The sequence below is a fragment of the Colletotrichum truncatum genome (genome assembly GCF_014235925.2).
Source record: "Colletotrichum truncatum strain CMES1059 chromosome Unknown Contig_0009, whole genome shotgun sequence".
In the NCBI taxonomy this organism is placed as follows: domain Eukaryota; kingdom Fungi; phylum Ascomycota; class Sordariomycetes; order Glomerellales; family Glomerellaceae; genus Colletotrichum; species Colletotrichum truncatum.
The window spans coordinates 1848966-1874735 of NW_027222406.1; the positions used below are offsets into that span (position 1 = coordinate 1848966).

A 25770-nucleotide genomic window follows, 5' to 3' on the forward strand; every position below is an offset into this window, starting at 1 on the left:
GGAGAAGGGATATGTTGTCTTTCTTCGCGTGGACGGGATCAGGTAGGTTGTGAGAGGTACTTCGTCACCACCTTCCAGGTCGAATCTGGGATGGGATGGGACAGGATAGCGCCGCTAAGAACCGGACTGGGTGCGGCAGGGTGCAGGACTGGAGGTTCCGAGTGTCTGGAGGGGGTGCGGCGAGGCTAAGGAAGCAAAGGGGGCCTTTAGGTAATGCAGGGAAATGCAGCCTCGATGACAGGCGACAAAATGGGACCTGCGTTTTGTTGTTTTGATTTTCTGCCCAGCAACAAATGGGAAGCTGACGGCAGCTGAGTTGAAAGGAAGCAGGTTTTTTTTCCCCTTCTCTCCCCCTACCCAAGTTGGAGGTTCGCACTTCGGGTCGAGGGCTTGTGAACAGTTGCATCCCGAGCTGGCAGCCTGACCTACCTTGGCCCCCCAGTAGCTCCTGCTGCTTGCTGCATGTACTACGTAGTTAGTGGTACTATGTAAGGTGCCCCGTAAGGTTGAGGTAGTTAGGTACCTTCCCTCAACTTACTACGTAGTATTCTAGTCGGGTACCTGTCCAGACCGTGCCGATGTGCTGAGGCTTGGCCTTATCTTAGGTACCGTCAGGCACACGACGAACACTCCAATAATTTCCATCCACCGAGAACAGACATTGGCGCCCCAAAGGGCCCGTTGAATTTTAATTCACAGTAAGCGCCATCGCCAATTTCTCTGAGATTGAGATAGAGAGAGATAGAGAGAGAGAAACTTGAGCCATTCATTTCATTCCCACTTGGGCGGTCAATTGTCTCATTGGAAAGGCGCCTTTGGCAGCACAGTCAGCTCCATAAGCTGGTTCGGCGCAAGTCAAGGTTCCAACTCGTAAAAACCACGCCAAGTTACTCAGAAAATGGTACGTACCCATCTCCCCCCCTCCTTTCCCTTCCCCTCTGCCCCCCCTCTGCAGCTACTACTACGTACTCCAAAGCTTCAGTCCAGCTTCGTCCTAAGGCAGAAGAAAGACGCTATGACCAGATGCCTCTCCCTCCCCCCCTGTCTCACATTTGGACTGTGGTATATCACTCGTACCTGAGATCCCTTGGTTTGGGGCCACACCAAATTTCGCCATTCAAGCACCTCACTGGCTAGCGGGAGCGTTTCAATCACGTCGTTTCAAACCGTGATTTTCTCGAGGGATGTCCTGGCATTCAATCCACTACCAAGTAGAGTGCTGTAATTTCTCTGCTGTAATGGTTTTTAATTCCCAGACATACCGGACTCCATCGCTGGCTGTCTTCACTACACTGCACTGCCTGCGTCACTGACTTTCCTGTTCTTAGTCGCCATTCGGGCAAAAACTCGACGGAGTATGGGGCAGCAAGGGGGCCCCAAAATATCTCATCTATCCCATCCATCCGCATTCGTTCTTTCTAGCCATCATCGGACCAGCAAGGGCCCGGTTTTTAGCAGCAGGACGCAATGAACTAATCAAAGTACTCCATCCGAAGAGAGACGAAAAAAAAAAGAAAGAAAAAAAAGCCCTTCACTCTCAGCCTCACCATATACTGGCTTCCTAGTATTGATGATCCATTTTTTTTTCAGCCTGGGTTCGCCATCGTCATCCGGGTCACCCATTTATCTGCCACCTCTTGCACAACGCCAATCCCGGTCTTCTAGAGCCGCTACAGACCTTCGGACCTGTTTCTCCCGGGACCGCCCTTTCAGAACCTCCGTCATGTCATACTTTCTCTTCCCTCTTTGGGGCCTCCTGAGCTGCATGCCCGTCCGCTCATCCCGGATTATCCCAGCAACCAACGGCTCAGCCGGGAGCTCGCTGCACCGACGGCCAGGCCATCCTCGGGTGTCGCCCAAGTGAGAGAACCTCCTTTCTCCCGACTCCCTGAGCCTCACTCGGTCGGCGCTCAATACAGGAATAGCCTCTTCTTTGCATCTTCCACAACCCACGCTAGGCCTTCTTTGAGATTGGCGCCCGTCATGGCACTGCACCGCAGAATGTGCCAACCATGTGTTCTAATCGATTCTAATTGCAACCCCTGACCAAAGAAGTAAAAATCTGTCAGCGTGCAACTCGCAGATCCTGGAATGGTTCGCGGCTAACCTCTAGGATTTCCTGCTCATCCATGCACCCGTTGACATCTGTCTTGTTGGCAAATACTAAAAGACTAGCTCCGGATAGTCGCTGTCAACCAAGTCAGCAGATCCTGTAAGATGGAGCTCGAATCTAACGAACCTCCTCTTGCAAGAGGCCATGAAGCTCCTCTCTACAATCTTGTATTCTCAACCGGTCCGTGGCGTCAACTACCCATATCAATGCATCTGTCTTCTCAAAGTAGTTGCGCCAGTATGACCGCAACGTCTTCTGGCCACCCACGTCCCCTGCAATAGTCAGATGGTCGTCCAAGGGCACACAGATAGATAACAACATACATATGTTCAACTTGTATCTGATGGGAGTCAGTAACCATAACTGGAAGGCGGGGGCCGATCACGTACCCGTCATAGTTGATAGTTTTAATGATGAAGCCCAAAGTAGGGCTAACTGTGTTAACATCTTCACCCATGATCTTTTTAACTATTGTCGTCTTTCCTGCGTTGTCGAGACCCCTAGACTACTTGTGAGTAGAATGAGCCAAGTTGAGATAGCAACACACTGACAGCATCAGGATACGCATCTCCTTGTCCTTAAGACGAGCTTTTCGCAAGATCGAGAGCATTTTGTAGGCAAATGGAGTTTGGATCGTTTGTATTACAACGGATAGTGGACCGGGATTCTCAAAATGCTTGGTTTGTTTGTTGCGACGCTGTCCTGCTTTGCGGTGTCTAAGCTGGCTGGCCAAGGCAGTACAGGTTCAGTGTAGTGCTTGACTGGAGCACAGTGGAGGCACGTGACAGTTCCACCACTGAGCAACTCGGTCTGGATTCGGTGAGTGACGGCGACACACCGACCTCACCGAACACATCAAGCCAACTTATCGTACAGCTTAATCACAACCCCTCATAATGATGAAAATACAAGCTTTTTGCGATAGAAATAACTTGGAATACATCTCTATGAGCTTTGAACCAGACTATTTGAACATGATTCTTTCCAAGGAATGACGAACAGACACCGACGGCTATTAGGAAGTAGCAAGGTAGACAGACTATCAACTTGATAGCAGAGTCCTACTCAATAGCGACGCAAATTTCTAAATTCTACCTTACTTTTTGGAAAAAAAAAAAAAAAAAAGGGTGCGGCACATTATTGTGTCTAAAGCATGCAAGAAAGAAGGAGCTATGCGCAAGTTCCTTTTTCGGCAGGGACTCTTCCTGCCTTCCACAAGTGGTAGGTCTTCACCTTGATCTGAGATAGCAACTTTCCTCTTTTTACTTACTTCCACCTTCCAGTCAAAGTCGTATCTCAGTCAAAGAAACATCATCAAATACCAGAGAAATTCACGCTGCAAGCAGTGCTTCACCACAACCTCAGCGCCATTCACCGACTAAACGATCCCGACTGGTTGTGGTAGAAGGGCAAAAGACAAAGGGGCAAATCACTGTCCATTTCCCATAATTCGTCACAACACTGACCAGATGGTATTGCGGCATTATTGAGCGTACGACTACCCTTTTCCTTGGATCTCTCAAATGAAACTGAAGCTTGAACGAGATATTTGCTAGAAGTACCTACCGACCTTTTCTTCCATCATTATTAGCCGTCCAGGTATGCGAACCCTTTGTCAATACGCTTGATAATACCAAGAGTTGATGTTAATTCGGGCTTCAAGATGATCACAATGCCGGGTACTGAAGTGCATGACGACAAAAGTCAGTCAGCAAACACAGTGCAGCACCAACATTGTGCGCCTCCGCGGCCTAAAAGTCCATATCCTCGTCCAGCCCCTAAAACCAACTCTCACGAGGACAATACAAAGTGCTCTAAAGCAGCATCCTTGGGAGAGGCAAAGCTGGCCGTCGAAAATCGGTTTCAGACTCCCCTATCTCATTCCTCAAACAACACTTCGGTCAACACAAGCGGATCCAGCAGACTTCCTTCCATTCGATGGGACAAGAACCTCCCAGTGCCTGATCGGAAAGTTCCTGCCTTCCCTATTGGGAACAATCCTTCATTTGGCCCTGAACTGCAAAGAGCCCAAGTGTCACACAACAAACACGAACTCCACAGCGAGCCCTGTCCCCAGAGCCCAAGGCATGACAATTTTACTACCAAACGACAGGAGCACGAGGTAGAAGAGCTAAATTTCAAGAACAAGAGTAAAGTTATTGAGACTCAGAGTCAGCAGAGAAAAATATCTACCACGTCGCAATCCTCCCAAAACAGCAACATCAATATGGCTTATGCTGGGTCTTTGCGTCATCATGCGTCTTTTGGACGCCCTGTCGCACCAATTACTCGTGCCTACAATGAGGAAGCTGACATCCAAAAACACACAAGGACCTTTTTCGGCATCGAATCTGATACAGAGTCATCTGGGGATTGTCAGGACGGTTCTCCTAACTCCCTTACCTTCCAGGTCTTGAAGGACCTTCCTGAGAGGCAAGGCGCTACAAACAAGACCAAGAAGAGCCATCCATCTTGGGACATCAGTGATGGAGACAGCGATAATTCCAGCGATGGACATTACTCAAGTCGATCAGGTTACAATACTGGTAAAGAAGGCAAGCCCACACTATCTGTCGCTGTGTCCTCCTGGCTTGCAGGGTGGCTGCAAAACCTCCCATCTCAGGCTACAGTTAGCTCATTCTGGTATGATAACTCTTGGGATCATTGGAATAGCAGTATCGACCCAGAGACTGGAGAGTTGATGGAGGCTGTTGTTCAACCTGATACCTATGTCGACCATGAGAAGGAGCGGATGATGGATCCGAAAATGATTCAACGTCGCCAAAACTGGACTAGCAACCTGATTATACGTCGCGAAATAACGGTTCGGCAGAATCTTAGGCGTCTTCAAAAGCAGAAGATGGAAGAGGAGGAACGCTTCAGTCCGGTTGTTAAAATGACACCGCAGCCGGCCGATATGTCATCGTCGGCCATTGCGAACTCGGGTGCTCTGGACTCAGCTGCCTCCAAACGACAGCTTCTGCATGAATGCACACTCCGACCTGGTCTACTAAGTGACATAGAGGGCTGTGTGGATATTTACAACATGGCTGCTGCGTCCCATTCGCCTCTTGCCGACACCAAGCCGGTTTCTTACCAACAATTTGAATCCATTTTTAGCGCCTGCAGCAAAGAAAGGCTTCCATTTGTGGTTGCGGCAATGCAGAGGGCTGATTTGACTGATGCGAAGAACTGGCCGTCACTAGATGCTTACAGGCAATATATGAAATGGAAGCAGGCCCAACCTCAGGAAGACGAGCCTTCCGAAGCCATTATTTACGGATTTGCTTTCCTTACTCCGTACGAGACAGGTCTGGCGCTCGGAGCTGGTGCCGCCACCGAGACTGTCAAAGCGACCATCTTTGTCCACCCAGAGCATCGCCGCAATGGTGTTGGAAGCGCTTTGCTTCACCGTCTCCTCACTCAAACGTCGATTCTCTTCCATGGTGACGTTCACTATGATTGGAAGGACCCCTCTGCAGCTCAGGATTCGTTTTACCGACCGGACTTCCGGCCGATTCATCGTGAGTTTCTCCGAGGGCTGGACTATAAGCTTGCTAACCCGGGTGTGTATGCAGGCATTGTTATTCACGGTATGGTCAACGGCGAGAGCGAGGAGCTCAAGTGGATGGACAACTTTTTGAAGGTGTTCCAATTTGAAAAGGCCGGACACCTCAGCCAAGTATACAAAGTGGTCAAACCACACGGCGTCGACTGGTACGACCAAGCCATTTGGGTGCACTGGGCCAACAAAATTGATGTCAGCCGCACGTTCTATGTCGGGGATGAATCTGAATGTTCTTATGACTATCCCGGAAAGGCCCGTTCGCCCGTACTCCGGCGCGTTCACCCATACCAAGTCTGATTCTTGGCCATAAGATCGACATGCTTCCCCAGTGGGAAGCAAATAGCTGACGTCGGGGTGTCTTGAACTGAGCCTTGTCTGATGCCTGCCAGTTTCGGCCCAACTCTCATGACAACAACCATGGTAAGCTAGCTTCTCCAATAACAGTAAGAAGTAGTGCTGACACTTGCATCAGACGGATGATCCTCAACACTCATATGCCTACTTACAATCAGCATTTTCCAAGTTGGACCAAGCCTCCAAACGTGATGGGAAATGGCTGATGCTGACACAACTAATTGAGGCTATCAGATCAGACCTAACTCCATCTCCCTCTTTGTCATTGTACTGTTCGTTTCCTTTGTCCCTTCAGAATTCATGGTTGTTTGTCAAGCACTCTCGGTCTTATCTCTACATCAACCTGAGAAACATTTTCTCAAAAAGGTTTGACGTGTTTGGTGGAACATTTGCGCAGAGAGTCCTGCAGATGGCTATTAACAGCCTCAATATTGCTCGGCCGGGTTCAAGTTTCGGGCACGTCGCTCTCGACTACCATAGAAGACAGAGGAGACATGACCACGAGACAGATATTGGCAGTTGACCGTTCAGGTAGAAAAAAGAACGAGAAATAGTGCATTATTCATTATTGTCTTTGAGGGTAACAAACGATTAGCAAAATATAGTGAAAATCACTTGATGTTGGCATCCTAAAAACACAAAATGGACATGGTAGAATGGCTTGGTCGAAAACTTCTCCATAAATGCAAAGAGTATGGAAAAACCTACCATCGTGCTCACCACCGGAAGTCTATCCCAAACTGAGAGGGATACAAATGCGGCCCTCAATCCACCTTCCTAAAAAATAAAAGAGGAAAAGAAAAAGGAAAAGCTTCACCTCTCAAAGCATTACCTACCTCAGAAACTTACCGGCGCGCAGTAGACCCAGACATCACCGTCGTAGCATCATCCTCATACACAACCCGGCCGCCTCTCAGAACATCCACAACCTGGGCCCACATGTCGTTCTGGTGTTCCGCATCCGTAGAGTATATCGACGAGGCCGAGGACGCCACATCATCTTGTCTACTAGACCACTCCGAGTTAGACCGGTGCGAAGTCGAAGACCGCCGAGACCGCGCTGCTGACGTCTCGTTGCTCGAGTTGTATTCACTCGCAAACCGGGCCTGCCACGCTTCACGCGCGGTGGCAGCAGCATCGCTCACTGCTGTCCGAGCCGGGGCATGTGGAGCCGACGAAGACGGCCAGCAAGAGGCTGCTGACGAGTCCTGTGTCATTGCGTTACTCGCGGGGCTGGGAGGGGGATAACTTACTGCTTCGCTTACGCGGGAGCTGGAACGTTTAGCTGAGCCTGTCGGCCGGTTTTTGCTGTCGGTGGCGTCGGGGGTTGCCAACTCCTGAAGGCGAGACCGGGCTCGGGACTCGCGCTGGACCATTGAGGCGGGGACCGAGTACGCCGAGCTTGCGGAGGATTGCAGCTGCGGCAGGGGGTCGTCGGAAAGAGCTGCTATGAATGCAGCGTTCAATCTCCGTTGCTCTTCTTGTGTCAATTCATTAACGTTTCTTGCGCTGTAGACGCTGGCTTCCTCCCAGAGGGAGCGTGTGTCGGTGGTGGGCTCCCTCCGCGATGTGCCTGCGGTTGTGAGTGGTGGCGGTGCGCGGGTGGACAGACTGGAGCTGGGCCCTGCGACTCTGTTCTGCGCGTCTCTGCTGGTTGCTGATGATGGTGTGGCAGGCTGGTCACGTATGGTCTCTCTTTGTGACCGAGATGTCTCACCGTCATTGGCAATAGAAGGTGAGTCCGAGTTCCGGAAGGCGGGATGCACTGAAGAATTATCAAACGCAGGCTCATTGCTCTGAGCCGCCTGACGTTCGTAGAAGCCGCTCAACTGCTCCATCCAGATTGGGTTTCCTGCGTTAGCATCTTGGTCATCAGCAAAAGCCTCCTCATCATCGTCCTCATGCTCATCTCCAAATGGGTTAGAATATGCATTATCATTAGTAGCAGGCATGCGCGACGAATGCGTGGGGTAGAGGTACGATGTATCTAAGGTGTGCTCGCCGAAACGACTGGTGCTTGGGTGAACGGAGCCCGAAGCTGCTGACGGACGTCTAGAGGCCGAACCCCGGTTGTTTTTGGGAGCAAGTCCTACGTTTGAGTTATCGTTGTGTTTTGCTTTGGAATACGGCAAGCTCTTTCCCGCTTGTCGACATCTTTCCCGTCTGCGATGTCTCCGAATCCCAATCTCGACGCGGATCCTCCGTAACTCCTCGGCTAACAGAGCGCTCTCGCCCAGCAGACTTTCAGCCTTGTCTTCAAAAGCATTGATCCACGCCTCCACGACCCGGAGAAGAACGGGAACAAATTCTCTGCCGCGCGAGAGCAGATGCGCTCGAAGGTCAACCAGCAAACGTGTGTCGCCGCCGACGACAGCACATATACATGCCTCGCACTGCGAAACAACCTTTTCCATTACGACAGGCGCATGACCAAACAGTTGCTCGAATGTGTCGCGGTCCATCCACAAGGCTTGGATGCTGGTCATACGGCGGACATGCTGTCGGAAGAACGGGCTTTGGGCCAGGTCGGAGTTGTTTCGAACCAGTCGGCGCATACGTTCGAATTTGTCCATAACCTCAGAAGCAAGCAACGCGAAGAGACTGCGGATTCGCCAGGGGTTAAGGGCCCTGTGCGTGCGGCAGAGCCATGCCGAGTCCGGGACGAAGGGGAGAGATTGCTTCTCGCTCAACTTCATTAGGCCGCGCCTCAGGAGGTTAATCATGTTCAGCGAGTTGATCGAAGGTCGGAGACAAACGCCCGGCAGCTCGCAGAGTCTTGCCTCTTGCTCGCGGAACCATTCTTCGGAGGGGTTAGCGATGTTTTCGTGGGCTGGGAGGGAGAGATAGCGTGCGAGCCTCTTGATGTTGCCATATGTTAGTTCGTTGATTAATTGGTTAGTCATAGCAGCGCTTCAGGAATGCATCAAAACAATACGGGTCAATAAACACAACTCGTCAATTGGTGTGAAAAGTCTCTAGCGTTGATTGAGAGAATCGATGTGTTGTCTGTTGAACCTGGTCTAATCATTTTCGCTGGAGTCGAAGAGCGCGCCTCTATATATATAGTACACCCGCGAGATACTAAGCCTGCCTGTCACAGAAGCACCTGGTGCTGTATAGTCTGCTCTGTCTTGACTTTGCTTCTGAGCAGGAACAGCGAAACTGATCATCGCAAAGCATGCTGGACAATAAAGAATCAGGGGTTTCGGTAAAAGACAACGCCATTGACCGATCTAAGAACAAAACAGCTTCACCAAATGGTCTTTGTAGGTGTTAAGCTTGCCGCTGCCTGGTCAACGCACTCTGGAGAACCTGCGAGTGTCAAAGCGGGATGAGGTCAAGGCCAAAACACCTCGGTCGGGGTTTGGGCTGCATCGCAGGAACAACGTATATAGCCAGCCAATGGTGTTAATGCTGAGGAATCAGGAGCCTTTTGCCGCACCTGTACATGATCACGTGTATAGAGGGGGCTAGGGGCGAAGTGGCATCTGCTTTGACAAGGTTAATATCAAAGAGTTGTTCAACGACAAACAATTCAACCCTAAAAAGGTGTAAGTACCAATTCCGAAACATAGACGGGAAACAAGAACTGCAACTTACGAGATGACAAAACACCCACACACTTGCACACTGAAGTATGCTGACTACCCATTGTCAAAGCAAGAAGCCCAGTGGTCAACCGAAAATGGAACTAGATATGTGGCGAGCCGGAAAAGCCCGCCGTGGCTAAGGGAATCGCTCTATTGGGCCTGGCGATAAGGCACGTTCTCTCACCGAGACATCTCTACGAAGCAACGTTTGTCCTGCGCGCGCATCGATCGTTCCTGGTTTACTCAATCGTGTTGCTGCGGAGCTTGGTCCTTCCTATCCATCCCGAAAAACAAAAAACCACGTGGTCCTACCGACGTCCCATCAAGCCTACTAATTAGAGGCGGAACGAGGCTGGCATCTTCCGAGACTTAATGCCGAAAAAAATCAAGTTGCACGAGCGCCATGCCCCCAGGTTCCTTTCCACATCGTACAGACCTGATAAAAACCGGCCAACTCCCATATCATGCTCGACTTTGTTCGTTATAGACGTTAGGGTTCAAAAGTAGCTCAGTGTAGCTAAGAAATCATGTGTGTATCCGGTGAGACTCCTCCGCCCGCATCCGCTCTAGTCGGATCTTGGCAGCTTCAGTGCCATCGTCTGGCGTCGCAGGTTCCTTAAACCAGGGGTGCTGCAATGCCTGTTTTGCTGTGATGCGGTGCTGAGGGTCGTAAACAAAGATCTTCCGGAGGAGGTCCAAAAAGTTCTTGAAATAGGTAGTATTCGAAGGGATGATGTCCTGCGGCGTGTTAGATGACTGAGATTGCTGAAAGTGCTGCAAAAGTGGTGGTCCAACCTCGAGGCGCTTCATGGCCTTGACGAATCGCTTTGAAGCGCGTGTTGTCTCTGCGGTAGGGTAGTCGAGCTTCAGCCGCTTGAAGTACCTGCAGATGTGGGAATTAGTAGTGCCCTCCGAAACCTGTGACGCGCACTTACTTGGAGGCGGGGTTGCCGCCACTTCTTGTGGCCATTTTATTGACCGCCTGGACCAGGCTGGAGTCGATCCGATGGCCAACGACCATCTCCATCATTGCCAGGTGTTCGAGATTATCGTGGGTCTGGAAAAGAGCGTCGCCGGTGAAGAATTCTACAAGAATGCAGCCGATGCTCCAGATGTCGCAGGGAAACGACCATCCGAGACCCAAAATGATCTCGGGAGCTCTGTAATGTCGGGTCGACACTACGGAGCTGTGGTACTCGTCCTGAAATGTCGCTGAGCCGAAATCAATTAACCGGATTTCAGTGTCCAGCAAAACTCGGCGTTGGTTGGCTTGCCGATTCACGGTCTGCGATGACGAGGGTATCTTTCGGTTGTAGGTAAAAGTCTGGTAAGCACTGTCGCAGAGAAGAATATTTTCCGGTTTCAAATCGGTATGAATTAAGTTGAGGTCATGGAGGACTAGATGAAATGTCAGCACATGTACTGGGATAATACGCGTAAAGCAATGTGCTACTTACAAGCCACGCTGGTAAAGAGCTGCCGAGCGAAACTCTGGATTTGGCTGTTGGGGAAGGGCACAAAGCTGTTGCTCTTTAGGAAGTCAAAGACGCTTTGTCCTAGAAGATCCATAACGATGCAGATGTGGCCGCGGTAGTCGAAGCAGTCTTTCAGATGAATACACCGATTGCGGTTCTCGCCGTCATTTTGCTTCAGCGTTTCCAACACCCGTAGTTCTATTCGCGATGCATCTCGGTACTTTTGCACTGATCGAATAATCTTGATGGCAACGGCCTTGTTCCTCTTTCGGTCTCGGGCCTGGACGACTTTTCCAAAAGTGCCCTGGCCAAGCAGCTTCACCATCTGATCTGAAGAAAAATGTCAGCGTTATGCGAAGACACAGTAATGATGAGTGCATCTTACATCTGTCGGTCAAATCTGCGTCCGGGACAACAATGTAGTGTCCATCATCGTCGTCAACCTTGGCATTCTTGTTGTATGCATGCTACGATCGAGTTAGTATGGATAGTTGGGGGTGCAAGACTCGAGACTCACATCGTGCACGACTTTGACGTGGACATCAGATGCCTTCTTCGGAGGATAAGGAGGAGGCTTATAGCAGACGAAGGGATCTGCGAGTTCGATTTCACGTTTCTTTGCTTCTTGAGCAATTTGCTGTCGGGTTCGCTTCCGCTTCTGGCCGGGTTGCACATCGTAGTATTCCTGGCCATTTGAGGACAGAGACGTGGCAGCGGTTGTGTGAATAGCAGAACTAGTCGTCCTGTCGGTAGAGATAGTTGACCCTGTAGGGGTGCCGTTGTGATGAGGGGTGGTGGTATGGGAGCCGGCATACTTGTTATGGTAAACAGGATCGTACGGCTGAGGCTCGTCGTCTCGCTTCCTCTTCTTGGGGACGGGACGAGTGGAGGATGCACCGTTGGTGGTGATGCCATTGACGTTACCGTTGGACACAACCCTTACTCCGTTGCCGGTGACTTTGCCCTGCTCTGGCTCGGGAGTGTCGTCAATAACAATGACTTCTTTGGGCAGACCATTTTGGTAAAACTTGTTCCAATCGGGGCCTTTCGATCGCCTTCGCTTGCGACCGGAAGACTGTGAAGAATGGGCATGGGAGGAGGTAGGCATTGTGTTAACAGAGTAGTTCGTGTCGGGACTCGAGGCGTCGTGTACGGTCCTCGAAGTGGCAGACGAGGCTGAAAGGCCTAGGCCATTTGTACCGGCGTGACTGGCAGAGGAGGAAGTGGTATAAGAGGAGACGCCTGAATGGTTAGGGTATGAAGGAGGCAATCTCGTCGTCGCTGTCGACGAAGAAGTGGGGAGGATTGGGTTCGCCGGCTGACGGTACGAGGAGCCTGTGGCGGTTGACGCTTGGTACGGCTGGTGCGAGTAGGGATAATGGGGATGATGGTAATGCGAGTGAGGAGGTAATGTCGCTGTAGCCGTGGTCGGAGTCGACATGGTTCTCCTCGTGTAGTTCCAGTGTCGTGAGTGTCACCAAATAGGAAGAGTGATGGCGAGGAAAAGAAGGTTGGCCGGCTGAAGAAAGGCGCAGAGAAAGAGAGCGAGGGTGGTGTTTCGCACGCAGGTCTTCTCTGTTGCTGGTGGGTGTGTGTTGGTGCTGGGCGCTGGGTTCTGGGAACGTGCCCAGTGGATGGTGCTGCTGGGGGGGCTCTCTCAAATCCAAACAGTGGAGGCAAGCGTTCGCTGTGGTCCAAGATGGGGTTCTTGGGGGGGGAGGACGAAGGGAAGTAGGCGAGGGATAGAGTGGTGTGTGCACCTCAGTGTCCAGCGTTCATCAGCGTATGCCTTGTTGTGAGGTCTTCTGGGGGACCTTGGGGTCGCTGTGGTATGCTTTTGCTGGGCAAAAAGCAGCGTGCGTCTTGGGTGGGCGTCTGCGTCTGTTGCGGTACCGCTAAGCTCGAAAGGGCTCCCAGGGTCTTCGGCGTGGGTTTGCCGAGTCGTGCACGAACTGTGGCTGGTAAGGTTCGGTCGGTGGAGTGATGGGGTTTAATGGGTGGTAGATGGCATTGAATTTGGTTGAGAAGAGTTGAGGTCGAAAGAATGCACTCGTTCGTACCAGAGCGAGATATCGGTACTGGCATGGAGGCAAGTGACGATGTCATCAAAGATGGTCGTAGTTGAGGCGGAAGAAGGAAGAATAGAGGAGAAAGAGGCAAGAGCTGAGAGAAAAACAAGCAGCCCAGCGGTCGTTGTGGTCAAAAGTGACGAGGTTCCGAGGGATGGCGCCTGGTTGCTGGCTCGTCCGTGGGAGTTGGCGGAGGGCCCTTGACGAGAGGAGGCGACCAGTGTGGGGACTTTGTACAGCGAGTACTACCTATGTGTGGTATGTATGGGTGAGAGACTGACGGGTCAGGAAGATGGAGGGCGTGGGCTGGGCTAGGCGAGGATGTGTGGACGCGAGCGAAGGGTGTGTGTGTGTGTGCGTGTGCGCGGAAGTGGAATTGGAAGTGGACGAGGGAGGGTGCGGGTGTGAGAAACATGGAGATAGACAGGAGATACTTGGATCGGACAGCTATTTTGGTGTAGTGTCTAGGTACCTTTTGGTGTACCGACCTGCTTGCCGTTCTCCTTTGGGCAATTCGAGGAAGGATGAACAACCAATGCAGACAAGAAGCCGGCCAAGGACGAGATTTGATGATTTGACCGGGTCCAATTAATCCCACTTTGAATTCAAAGAATGGACAAGGAAGACGAACCGACAATTCAGTAGCAGTTATGAGCACCAGCATAAAAAACAAATAAACATATTTAAGGAGGCTATCTTGCTGAGGTGCAACGTCCGTAGTGCACACACCTGGAAAGGCCAGTGCTGCTGTTTGGGTCTGGCTCTGACTGTGGCTCTGCTGGTGCTGGTGCTGGTGCTGGTGCTGGTGCTGGTGCTGGTGCTGGTGCTGGTTCTTACTTGCCCGAGGGAGTTGAGGCGAAGCGTAAGGCACTGTAAATGCAGCCCAGAAACAACAGCAAGGCATACATTAAGAGATGGTGACGTACCTTCCCTAAGGCAGGTACTTACAACAGACTGCAGATTGACGTGAGTGGGGAGGTACCAGGCACGGGTATGAGGGGCGGAAAGTCCACCCCTGACACACAGCGGGAGTAGTGCAGTGCAGCGCAGTGCATCATCAGTTGGGGCCGTGACTTGGATACTGTATTGGCTGCCTGAGGAGAGGACTAGTGTAAGAAAAGTGCCTTAATCCGACGCGTGAATTGGTGATTTGGGGTTATTTTATACATACTTTCAATGGGCCCCATCAGTTACGACATCCTGTGAGTTAGGCGAGAGAAAAAGAGGGAGACAGGGACAGGCTGTGTATGTGAGAAAAGAGAGAGAGGGAGAGAGAGTGTGTGAACGAGAGCGACTGACAGAAAGGGTTGAGACGTCGGGTTCGGGGATTTGCTATGCTCTTACTTTCCCAAATTGCGGGAGCTGCAGCTACATTGTTTGGGCTGGCCTCAAGGAAAGTGTTTCCGTGCTTTTAGCCTCTCCTCCACTGTAGATCCGGCAGGGACTAAAGTCCCTGTCAGTGGTGAGATGTATTTCATTTGCGGCCGCTATTTCCTGAATCCGTATCCGTCCGTTCTCCCCTGTGTGTTACCTTCCTTGACTTTTTTTTTTTTGGTCCATTGTCGACGTTAACCCCCCGATGTTCCTTCCCGTTTTCAGGTCTGGGGGTTTCATTCCAGTGTTTCGTTAAAACAGCCTGACTAAAGGCATACAGAAGTGATATTAAAAAAGGCATTTTAAAAATAAAAACCAAACCCCCTCAAGATAGATCAGAGATGCTTATGTCATGAAGTATGTGTGTGAGTAGCATGGAAGGTGCGCTAGCGAATGGAAGGGACAACTACTACTAGGAAGGCGCGAAGGAAGCAAACACACTGGAACAGTCCGTATGGCCGGATTTTGCGCCATGGTTTGGCACGGTGGGCTTACGGGACAGTCTCGGTGTTCTGAAAATACTGTACTTTATCACCATGCACTGCAGCCCATTCGCCGTGCTGATATGCCCTCCATTCCACATCGGTTCCGTCAAACGGTTTCTATCGTCCAGCATCTGGGCCCCCTCTCGAACCGGACGTCACCACAGCGCGCTTTCCTTTTCCATCCCAAAAAAACACACCACCAGTCAAAGCCAGAACCGCCTCACCATCACCACAACCCAACCCCCAAGCCTTTGACCCATTCATCCTCCGTCCTCTATTCTCCTACGGCTCCCAGGATAAAGAAATCCCCGCAACTACTATTCTACCACTACCACCACTGATACAACCACTAATACATCCCAGCCCCCCAGGCGTGCTGCTGCTGCTGCTGCTTCTCCACGCCCAAATGTCTTGTCTTACTCCTCAGAGGACGCCTTGCCCACCATCCCAAAACGCAGTAGTCACCTTGCCGGACACAAGTCATTAAGACGGTAATCGCCCCCAGTGGTCTCTCCCCCCCCAAGTATCGTGGACCCCAGGGCCCTATGACTTCGTCCAAGCCTTGTCACGCTCGTGAAATCAAGACACGCCAAATCCACCGGCCGGGGACGGACGGCTTCGAGTCTCTATTTCTCCTCACCCACTTTACGCACACTGCGGGTCGCTTTTGGAGATAGCCCTCCACCCAACCTGCGAGCTGCCAATCTTCCTCCACGACAACCACCCAAACGGGCTTAGCGTCCCGTCGACCTGGACAGTCGCCTCTTCGGAAGTCACGTCGTCGCGCCCTGGCTTGCACACCTCGCCTCTAGCACTCTGCCCACCACACCGCGGCAACGCTACAGCAGGTGTGAACAGTCTCACGCTGGCTTACCATGGTACTTTGGACTGGGATTGGGACTCGACTGCCTAGCCTGGTCTGGTCTGACCTGGCCCAGTCTGGCCTGAAAAACATAACTGAACCAAAACCTCCAGCCCGATCATGTTGAGTGAATGGATACATGATGGGCAGAAAGAATGAATGAATGGATAAAGGATTGACGGTTGGGTCCCCGCTAACCGGGCCCCCGTGTTACCGCTCCCCAGCAGGCTTCAGGTTGACTGACCAAGCAAGCTGGCAGGGCAGGTCCTTACCGTCTCCGCTGCTGACAAAACAGATAGACGCTACAATCAATGCCTTGCTGCGTGATAAAGTACCTATCCGCACCTTAATTCCAGCGGAAACACGACCCAGTCACCACTTCGAATCCCCCGATATCTCATGTGCTGCCTACTATGGCATACTGCAATACGTCAATAGGGTCGTGAACACACCTACATGGTTGGTGGGGCTGCGGATAGAACCCCGAACAAAGTCACGACTCAAACTCTACACTTCTTGCGTATTGTGAGAGCACTCCCCGTCGCCTTTTCATTGCTCGTTAGCTGGTCTTTTTGTGCTTACTTGGCTTGCCTGTTGCATTACTGCCTCGTGGCACTTCGGGTCACCGCGCGCTGTAGGCTGGTTCCAGTCCAAACATGGCCCAAAGCATGATCCACACATTCCAGGCAGTCGGCCAAGATCTGATCCCACCGAAAAAGCTAAAAAAGATACACTGCTCGGTTATAGCAAACCTCCTGTAAGGATAGATTCAGCAGAGCCACACGCTCACGGTGATGGAAACGTTTAATCATTGGTGCTTGTCAAACCAGCACTGGACGTTCTGGGCCATCGATATCCCTCCCGGATACGTTGCTTTCGACCTGATCCCAACATCCTTCTCTCGAGCAACTTCCTGGCGCGCACTCTCACAGTGCACCCCGGCCGCATCTCCAAGCATCTCCTAGCGTTTAGATCCTTGCCTCCCGTCCAAAGATGCGCCAATGAAGCCCTGGGGGGACAGCACCTTCAACAGCCCTGACCAACCACAGACGCAGGCCGCGCCGCAGTGGGGGAAGGGGGCGAAGGGTCGCAGCCATCGCAACGCTTGTGAGCAAAAGAAAAAGGAAGGCATACTGGGGTTTAGGCCAACGTGAGAAAGACAGGGCAAAGACAACACGCCATCAGGACCCAGAAGCTGCTCTTTCGCTTTAACCCTTCATCCACGTACTATGTAGGGCAGGGCAGGGCATGACAGGCAGACACGCTCTGGTTCAGTCATCAGCCCCTCCGCTCCACTTTCTCTCTCTCTCTTTGCCAGGCTGGTCGTCTGCTCCATCGTCCACGAGGTCCAACCCTTCCCATGTCCAAGTCCCACTGCAACGCGATCTATTATCCCTTCGCTCATGGTTAGACTCTGCGGTCACGGCTAACGCTGGCCAACATACTCCTGACTTTTTTTTTGGTTATCCTCTGGACAACAGATAATTGGCGTCCGAGAGGTCGACCCACTGCCATGGCGACCTTGTTCACGGGCTCTGCAAAGTGTGCTTCCCTCCTTTTGGACGTGGCGTAAAGTGCCTGCATGACTCCAGGCCATCGATCCGTGGCGACCGAGACCAGACAGGCATGGCATAGATACCGTGCCTCGCCGCGAAACACAAGCGACGGGAAAGCTTAGAAAGAATCTTCCTATAAGTCGCCCTTATTAGTAGGCCTTGATTGAGGATTGTTTGGCCATTTCCGTAAGCACCGATGATACGAAGCTGCGGTGCCTGTTTTTCTTATCCATTGACACATTCATAATCATTAGCATACGATAAGGAATCGCATCCGAAATGATCAAGGGTCTCGATCGCCTCTCTCTCTCTCTCTTTTTTTACACCGTTCTCACCTCGCCATTCATCCCAGCCTGAGGGCGATGATGCTCTCTGCCACCCAAACTGACGGCTGCGAGGTTTCAGCTCCTCGAGTGAAAACACGCCGCCGGACCATTCAGCTTTCTTTTCTGTTTACACTCTTGATCCGTGCTCATGTCACAAACTCCAACCTGTCGTTCGCATACTCACCTGGGTTTGGCACGTTTTAAATGTACTCCTTTTCAGCTGCTGAAATTCATTTCTTTAAAAAAGGGGGTTGTGTTGATGCGCCAATTGTTGCAACCGGCAACTCACCAGACATTATCGGCCCTGGAGAAAACCCTGTCATTTTCTCAACCTCAGTCATCGGTAACAGTTCCGAAGCGGTGGTGGGAACAACATGCATTGGAAAGGTAAAATGCGTTTTCAACAACATTCAATGATACTTGACACAGCATAGCGCCCTTCCTGGCTGCTGAGGGGCCATGACTAGCACACGAAGTTACTCTGCTGACTATGCATTCAATGCGCCAGACGGACTCCTTCGTCTGAGCTCCGAGCAACTTAGCGCAGCTAGCGTCCTGTGGGTGCAATGTCATCCTCGAAATAGTTTCTTGAGGGAGAGAAACGGGCCGTCCTCGGGAACAAACTAGAAGGGCACAAAAGACGCCTTGTGAAATACCGTCATGATGGGCATCCATGGTAGCGTAATCTGGCAAACGCCTCCAGCCCCAAAAACCCAAAACCCCGCCGACCCCTCTCCATCTCTCGGCTGGTGGCAATTCCCTAGCCAAGTACAGCATCCCAAGCCGGCTAAGGTGGTGTGCTAGTGGCACCAAATGCCCACCGTATGATTTCATCGCTGCCATTTCGAAAGCCTGCAGCCGTCACGGCATATGATATACCCGCTGGTCCTAACAAACTGGAGGCTTCATGATCAAGAGTGTCTGAACCAACACGCAGATCAACGTCAGCAACAGCAAAGGCGTCTTTGGGCTAGAGCGTCAGCAGCTGAAACGGCATGCACATGCCTTTTGTTGTTTCTCAAGAGATCGAAATCATACTATTCCTGACCGTTGACTTGGTTTGCCTGGGCTGCGCAGAATACTTGGCTGCGCCATTATCCACGCAGTCACTATGAAGCCCATTGCACGCCAGCCCAAGCCCTACCTGCTTGCTTACACCCCGTCACAAGTTCAAAGGCAGAATTACGCAAATGGAAAATAATACGGTATGCTATATTACGCGCACGTTGTATTGCCTTGAAAACGGCCTAGACCTTATTTTTATGACAGGCTTACTTTCAGGTCTCTCATCTGTGATTCGCCCTGTCTAGTGTAACCTCACGTATCTGTAAGCAGGCTATGCACAGCTAATAGTAGTATCCAACAACATTATCGAGACGTTGATGCCTCGCCAGAGACGGCCCAGTCTTTCTTTGTACAGTCCGCCCTGTTGCTTCGACTTCTTACCTGGCCAGACACGAAGCAACGCCAGACAGACAAGATCGGCGGAGTCCCCGCGCCAGGAGAAACTTGGGAAAGCGCGAAATGCCTCTCAAGCCTAAAATTTACATCGACTTGCAGTTCTACATTGTGTTCTTCCAAGGACGAAAGATCCCTCTGACTGACGGGGCACGATGGCGACGAGTATCTAAGAAAGAGCAGCAGATTTCTCTGCAGAGTCTTCCCGTCGCTCCTCTATGATTTACGATGTGATACGCATCATAACGACCGAAACCCTGGAAACCTGCTCACTTGTGTGATTCTACGATGACCGTGTCAAATGCATGGTGAATAGTCTAGATACCCCTGTTGAACACCACCATGCCGTTCTCACCGCCGCGACCGTGGAACTCAGGCTCCAGCTTGTCAGCACTGATGCTCTGCTGCTGGGGGAAAACGGCAAGGGCAAGCGGAAGCACGGCGTAGCTAGTCACCAAGATGAGACCAAGATTGACGGGCACCGTCATACGAGGGCGCTGCTTGAGCCAGTCTGTCTTTTGCAGGCGAACAAGGAGCAGGGGCGGGATCACCATGATGGGCGTAGAGTTGAAGACACGGCTGGCGGCAGTCTCGCCGACAGCAATGGTGGCGGCCTTTTTGCTGCGGCCGAGGGACTGGACCTGGCTGTCACCGCCTTCCTTTTCCCTCTTCGCACGCTCAGCCTCGGAGAGCACAGGGAAGACGTCGATACCGGTACGCATCTCCTCGCCGCGCATGAGGAGGACATTGAGGAAACCAGCGGAGGCGACGGCGGCGAAGGGGACAAGGCGGGTGAGGGTCGTGCGGGTTGTCGGGGAGATGGAACGGAGGCGGGGGACGAGCTTGTTGAGACCAACAGCTACACCGCACGAGACGGATACAGCCATGGCATAAGACTCTCCCAGCTTACGCCAGCTCAAGGGGGAGGACTTGTTCGCGTTGGCTGAGTTGATGGCGACGTTGAGGGACTGGTTGACCACCTGCCACGCGACTGTTCCTGCGGTCTAGAGGGGGGGGATGTTAGGACTCAGCCAGTCCATATTATAGGTATCAGGGATAAGAAAGAGGAACTGACTCCAAGACCGGGCTGGAGCATACCAGCCGTGACAACTAAGTTGGTCAGGACATAGGCGGACATGCGGAACGGGAGAAGGATCGGTTCGCCGGTATCTGGGAGAGCGCGCGCGCGTGTTAGTCGGACCGCAGCGCGGGCAAAATGCGAGGGGGCCATGGGAGCTCGTCGCACCTGGGTGGAGGGTCGAGTCGACGACCTTCTTGGCCTTCCAGAGCTCCGGCGTCATCGACGGGATCTTTCCTTGCTTGTAGTCGGTGAGGAGGGACTTGGCTCGCTCGAAACCGGAGCTGCTGACGAACAGGGTGCTGCAAGAAGACAAAGTGGCTTGTTAGCTTTTGGTCTGGGTCTAGGCAGGTGTATTTGGATGTGGCGTGAGGCACGCGATATGGGCATCGTGGGTTTCTTTTGCGCGGCGCAACGCGCGCAGGACAACTGGAGAAGCTCGTACCTCGGATCAGTCAGGCCCATGATATGTCGTACACGGCCCCAGTACGTGTTGAGATCATACCGCGAGGCGGGCAGCTCGCGACTGCCGGGGAGAGAAGCCGACATTGTCGGTATCGAGGGAGGTGAAAGAACAGAGATATGACGATGACGCAAAATTGACAAAAACGACGCCGACCGGCCCCAATTGAACGCCGCGGAGGTGGTGGGGGAGTGATTTAAAGAGCGTGGGAGGAAGACGGAAGCGATGCCGACTCAGCGGTACGGTTCGCGGGGTAAGTCTTAAAGGTGAGGCGGGTTTACGCTACTGGGCCGGCGGTGAAGTTTTGGGTGAAAAGGCGCGGATGGCACACACATTTGACATTTAGAAATGGGTATCGTCGGATGTGCTCCCGATCTCGGTGCAGGGTCTCTAGTGCAGAAGGGGTCCCCGGGATTACGGTCGTTGTGAGTGGTCCAGAGGAGATGGGGGGGTTGTGACGGATAGTGCCGGGTGGTGGCAACTGCAGCTTTTCGCGCTCGCATCTGCATCAATAGAACGAAAATAGGGTCATGATTAAACATGACAATTGATTTTAGAAAAGTGACTGCAAGTGCAGGATTGAGATTGACTTGCATCACAAAATACTAAACAGAATGGAATACCAATTGAAGATGGGTTGTTATTAGTTCGGGTTTAAAAAAAAAAACAAAAGATACAACGACCTACCTAGGGATCGAACCTAGAATCTTCAGAGTATGACTTGAGAGGAGCCGAAATCTGACGCGATGCCATTTCGCCAGCAGGCCAATTGCTGGATGTTGACAGCCTAGACGAATTTTAGGCTTATGTAGTGTTGGAAAAAATGTGGGGAAAGAGTTTGTTTGCGTTTGTGAGCCTGCCGGGTTGGGGTGGACGGGGCTGCTGCCGGTGGACCATCCGTCGTTCGAGATCAAGTTCACGTTTAGGCCTCATGGAGTGATTCGTGAGATCGTTGAAGAGGTCAATAAATGTTATGTTTTACATAAGTGAATTCATTCGTAAACATTGAACGTCTTTTCTCCCTTTCTTTCTCGGTCGTATGGAGACATGACATTCGATGTAAGCCGGTGCGGGCCGTTGGGTTACGGTCTAGTTGAAGCAGCCGTAGGTGGGTAGCTAGTTTTCGTATCTCCGAACTAGTTGACCTGGTCTTGTTGCGTTGTTTGCCAAATTTTCCTATAGATATTTTCTCATGTGTCTGTGTATTGGCGCTTTGGTAGAAGTGGCCCGGCTGGACATGGCGGGTGTCTGCCTTTCGACGAACGGGAAGCCTGAAGATGTGGTTCCGGTGAGACTTGCACGCGAAAGCAAGTCCTTGTCTTCGGATAGAAGTGATGGATTCTGGAAAATTCTTCTTCATCGCGACGTGAGCGTGGCCTCTAGGTAGAGCCTCATTTCTGCGACACAAAGAACGATTGCGTGAGCGTGTCGTCCATGTGGCAAGGCAGAGCACTTGATGTTGAGGTTTTATTATCTATTAGAAGCCATAACAAGAGACTCATCATCAATACCAAGCCATCGATGTCTTGGGGCTGTCACGGCTGCTTGCTGGATCGCCGTTGAGAGAGACTTGACGGGGAACTCTGGGGATTGGGACCACATATCCTTCAACTGCCATATTGAGAGCGTTGGAGTTAATACAGAGAAGTCTTTGGCATCGGTTTCTTGTCTAGATATGATTGTGCCGGAGAAAGCAGCGCCGTAGACCCGAGATATGCCGAGGAGGACAAGGCTAGGCCTTCTCAGCGGGCGCACCCCTACCCATGGGATTCCAACATTCACAGCGGGGACCAGACGCATAAACTCTTGTGATCCGATCAACTTCCACGTAGGAAAAGGAAATTTCCGTAAACGGCCTACCTTTAAGGATGAGAAAACCGTCAGACTTGAATTAAGAAGGATCGTGACAGCTTAGTGGCCTGATCAATGCGAAGCACTGAAGGAAGTCACCCTTTTGAGCTTCGGGGACTGTAAATGACTTTCTCACTCAAAAGTTAGCATTGTTACTCCAACCTAGGCATCTGAATATGTGGTAGTCGCTCTCACCCGTAGGTTCTGCCAAGCCGGAGGATATCGAGGGGTGAAAAGCAATCAATTTCCTTCACTGAGACACCTTACCCTGGAAATGCGTCAGCAGGGCAATCGATTTGATGAATACTTTAGACATCATAACTCGCCTGGGCCAGTCAAGCCTTTAATGGAAATCACGTTTGACTGAAATATCGGACTATAACCTTGGTGGACATCATGCAGCTCTTTCCTCTGCTGGTTGGACACGTTGAAGCTCATAGCGAGTCCACCATTGCCTGGAAATGCTGGTGTACGAGGACATGGAATATTGATCACAATCAACAAGCTCTTCGATAAGACGAGTTCTCAACCTAAGGACATATGTTACAAGTGTTGCCCGACAACCCCGCCGACAAACCGGACCACGGATCCGGCCAGCCGGAAGCCCGAGATAACTTCCGAAGCATTTCGGCACATTCGGTATCGGAGTGGATGACAGTCAAGTTGCCGTGACTGCACGGCGATCTCAGACCCTGGTCTTTTCTCCGCTGTGCCACTTCCATGCGTCGGCTTGGCATTGGCTTGCAGAGCCCTCTCGGCATCGGACGACCCTTCCGATTAACAACGGCATGCACAACCTCCGGTGGGGCTAAAGGACGGAGGCATCCGGGCTTGAGATGGGTATAATAACCTACAGCCAACAAAATGCACGCATTATTCGCAAGATTTTGCAAAGTTGGCCGATAAAGATCGCTGGCGGAGATTTTGTGCTGTTTCAATTTCATGACTGGTGTTTCTGATCAGCCAAAACTACATGCGCCTGATCTCCGGGAGGGACTTCGCCTGTGCAAAGATATGACCCCAAAACAAAAGTTGAAAACCGTTTCCTTTCAATCCCTTGCCGTTGACTTAACCACAACCTCGGACTTGACCCAAATGTCATGGTTGCCCCCCTTCGCTGATCCGTTGGACCATCCCCGTGTGTGTCCATCGCGTGTCTGGCCCTGCCTTAGTTCAGGCCCCAAGATGGATTCAACACTGTTATCGTCGCCAAAAACCTTTGCAGAACGCTCGGTACCGCTCGTTTCATAACCACTGCGCTCGCCGGCGCGCCCTCCCAGGTCCAACTCTGGCGTTTTCAGTCCAACTCTAACCGTGTAGTCAGTACCGCCAATCGTCCGCATCATGAAGTTGCCGTTCGATCCGGTCATATCCTTCGTGTATGGCCCAGTGGGCTTGCTTCCGTTTCGTGATGTCCATAGGTTTAGCCAACCCTTGAACAAGGGGCGGCAAACAGGAATGCCGATGCACACCTGGAAAAGATATCAGTACTTGATTCCCGGACAAGATCGAAGGACAATTTTACCATTGTAACGGCTAATTCAGCTGCATGCCATACAATCAAACCAACAGTATCCCCTAAAACGCAGATTCAAATGTTAGTAGGCTGCTGTAAACATCCGCAGGACGGTATCTATTGGGCACAATGAAATACCCGTCTAACGACCAGCTTGGTTTCGGGTTATGCAACTTACTTGTAAAATTCGTGCTACCCAGATTCTTTAGTTCCAGTGCTCTCTGGATTCCACATGCCCCGGCGCTGAAAGTCGATTAGTTTCCATTGACGGCGAAATTCCTGGCGAGAAAGCAGACATACATGACACCCAAACTCATACTGATGTTAATGAGTAGCTTCTCTCTCTTGGCCATCTGGACGTTCCAGAGCAACGCCCATGGTGTGATGGCATACCAGAAATCGACAACAACACTCCAAGCTCCGGCAGCCGTTGAAATTGGGCCCGGGTCGATCGGGCATGTGCCACCTGGGAGAAATCGGTTCCAGAGAAATTCCACTGGTTTGCATGAGAACCAGAAGACGACGAGCGAGATCACCACAAAGAGCCCAAGGATGATGACCGGAACGAGGATGATGAACTGATGTAGACGAGTGGTCACGAGGCGGAGGAGGAACAACGCGAGAGAGGTCTTGGAGACGACAGTGCCGACGACAAGGATGGTCTGGCCGATGGCTTCAAACAGGATCGCGTGGGAGACGTCGTGTGGTGATTCGAGTTCTGAAATATTTCTGCCAAATCCATAGAATGAGGCGACAGTGATCATAACGTCGTATGCAACGAAAAGCACCTGTGGAGCCAATCTGTTAGAGGTCTACTTGAAGCTGCTCACGATAGCGTCGTTGCTTGATACAGAAACGATGCCATCATCGGAAACACCTACAAAAGCAAAGTTAAAGAAATGATCGTCCATGCCGTAGGCCTGAAGAACACCCAATCGCGTCCAAAGGCGCAATATGACGAAGCATAATGTCATGCCAGTCAGGCCCCAAAGGACACCCAACACCATGGGCGCCTCGCCGCCCGGTCCTATCATCGTCTCTACGTTCTTGACTTTGAATAGGGACAACGAAGGAGAGGAGACGGAAGAGACTCGACTTTGGATGCAGCTAGGCGAAGACAAATAAACCTTTATGGTTCATATGTCCATCCCTACACCTCCACGAGTCAATCTGGAGGAAGCGGAAGATCAGTAGTACTGAATCTGGGGAACTGCAATGAAGACCAGACTTCCCTCTCCTTTCCTTGAAGGACTCACAAAACCGCCGCGTGAAATACTGCTTAGCAGGTTCATGGGGCTTCATGTCCGAACCCACCACCTGCGGTGACATCGCTTGACAGGTCGATCCTTAACCCAACAAAGGCACACCGAAGCCCTCAGTGGATAGTTTCAACTGACCCTGGACTAAGTCAAACGAAGGGCCAAGGGGATCACCATCATCAATACAAGGGTGCCATTTCATGGTATCCACCCAAGGTCAAAGCACATGCCCGGCAATGGAGGTTTGTCCAAGATTTCGAGAAACTGACCCGCCTTGCATGGTGTCAGCAACGGGTCGGGGACCATTTTTTCTTCAACGGTTTTTGATTATCCACAGTCTTGATTTCGTCAGTATTCCTCTTTCGGCCGCCAC

At 51.6% G+C, this 25770-nt stretch overlaps 7 protein-coding genes across 7 annotated transcripts; 2 read left to right on the top strand and 5 right to left on the bottom strand.

Annotated features, from left to right (window-relative positions):
* Positions 1-2065: 2065 nt before the first annotated feature.
* CTRU02_213019 (ADP-ribosylation factor) lies at positions 2066-2723 on the bottom strand (the record flags this gene model as incomplete). Its single annotated transcript, XM_070205961.1, has 5 exons — positions 2066-2188; positions 2240-2385; positions 2437-2453; positions 2503-2613; positions 2665-2723. The coding sequence occupies 5 exons, from the start codon at positions 2721-2723 to the stop codon at positions 2066-2068; spliced, it is 456 nt and encodes a 151-aa protein (XP_070060354.1).
* A 1062-nt stretch (positions 2724-3785) lies between these two features.
* CTRU02_213020 (acyl-n-acyltransferase) lies at positions 3786-5978 on the top strand (the record flags this gene model as incomplete). The annotated part of the gene is made up of 1 exon (XM_036721581.1): positions 3786-5978. The coding sequence occupies one exon, from the start codon at positions 3786-3788 to the stop codon at positions 5976-5978; it is 2193 nt and encodes a 730-aa protein (XP_036586750.1).
* Positions 5979-6880: 902 nt separating this feature from the next.
* On the bottom strand, positions 6881-8938 carry CTRU02_213021 (uncharacterized protein; the record flags this gene model as incomplete). Its single annotated transcript, XM_036721582.1, has 1 exon — positions 6881-8938. One exon carries the CDS (start codon positions 8936-8938, stop codon positions 6881-6883), a length of 2058 nt encoding a protein of 685 aa, XP_036586751.1.
* Positions 8939-10150: 1212 nt separating this feature from the next.
* Positions 10151-12541, bottom strand: CTRU02_213022 (protein kinase; the record flags this gene model as incomplete). Its single annotated transcript, XM_036721583.1, has 6 exons — positions 10151-10363; positions 10421-10508; positions 10561-11023; positions 11083-11430; positions 11486-11567; positions 11618-12541. The coding sequence occupies 6 exons, from the start codon at positions 12539-12541 to the stop codon at positions 10151-10153; spliced, it is 2118 nt and encodes a 705-aa protein (XP_036586752.1).
* A 6226-nt stretch (positions 12542-18767) lies between these two features.
* Positions 18768-18887, top strand: CTRU02_213023 (uncharacterized protein; the record flags this gene model as incomplete). The annotated part of the gene is made up of 1 exon (XM_036721585.1): positions 18768-18887. One exon carries the CDS (start codon positions 18768-18770, stop codon positions 18885-18887), a length of 120 nt encoding a protein of 39 aa, XP_036586753.1.
* A 660-nt stretch (positions 18888-19547) lies between these two features.
* Positions 19548-20857, bottom strand: CTRU02_213024 (tricarboxylate carrier; the record flags this gene model as incomplete). Its single annotated transcript, XM_036721584.1, has 4 exons — positions 19548-20234; positions 20306-20400; positions 20477-20610; positions 20754-20857. 4 exons carry the CDS (start codon positions 20855-20857, stop codon positions 19548-19550), a joined length of 1020 nt encoding a protein of 339 aa, XP_036586754.1.
* A 2814-nt stretch (positions 20858-23671) lies between these two features.
* Positions 23672-25172, bottom strand: CTRU02_213025 (uncharacterized protein; the record flags this gene model as incomplete). The annotated part of the gene is made up of 5 exons (XM_036721586.1): positions 23672-24094; positions 24148-24200; positions 24317-24381; positions 24439-24926; positions 24969-25172. 5 exons carry the CDS (start codon positions 25170-25172, stop codon positions 23672-23674), a joined length of 1233 nt encoding a protein of 410 aa, XP_036586755.1.
* Between the last annotated feature and the right edge of the window lie 598 nt (positions 25173-25770).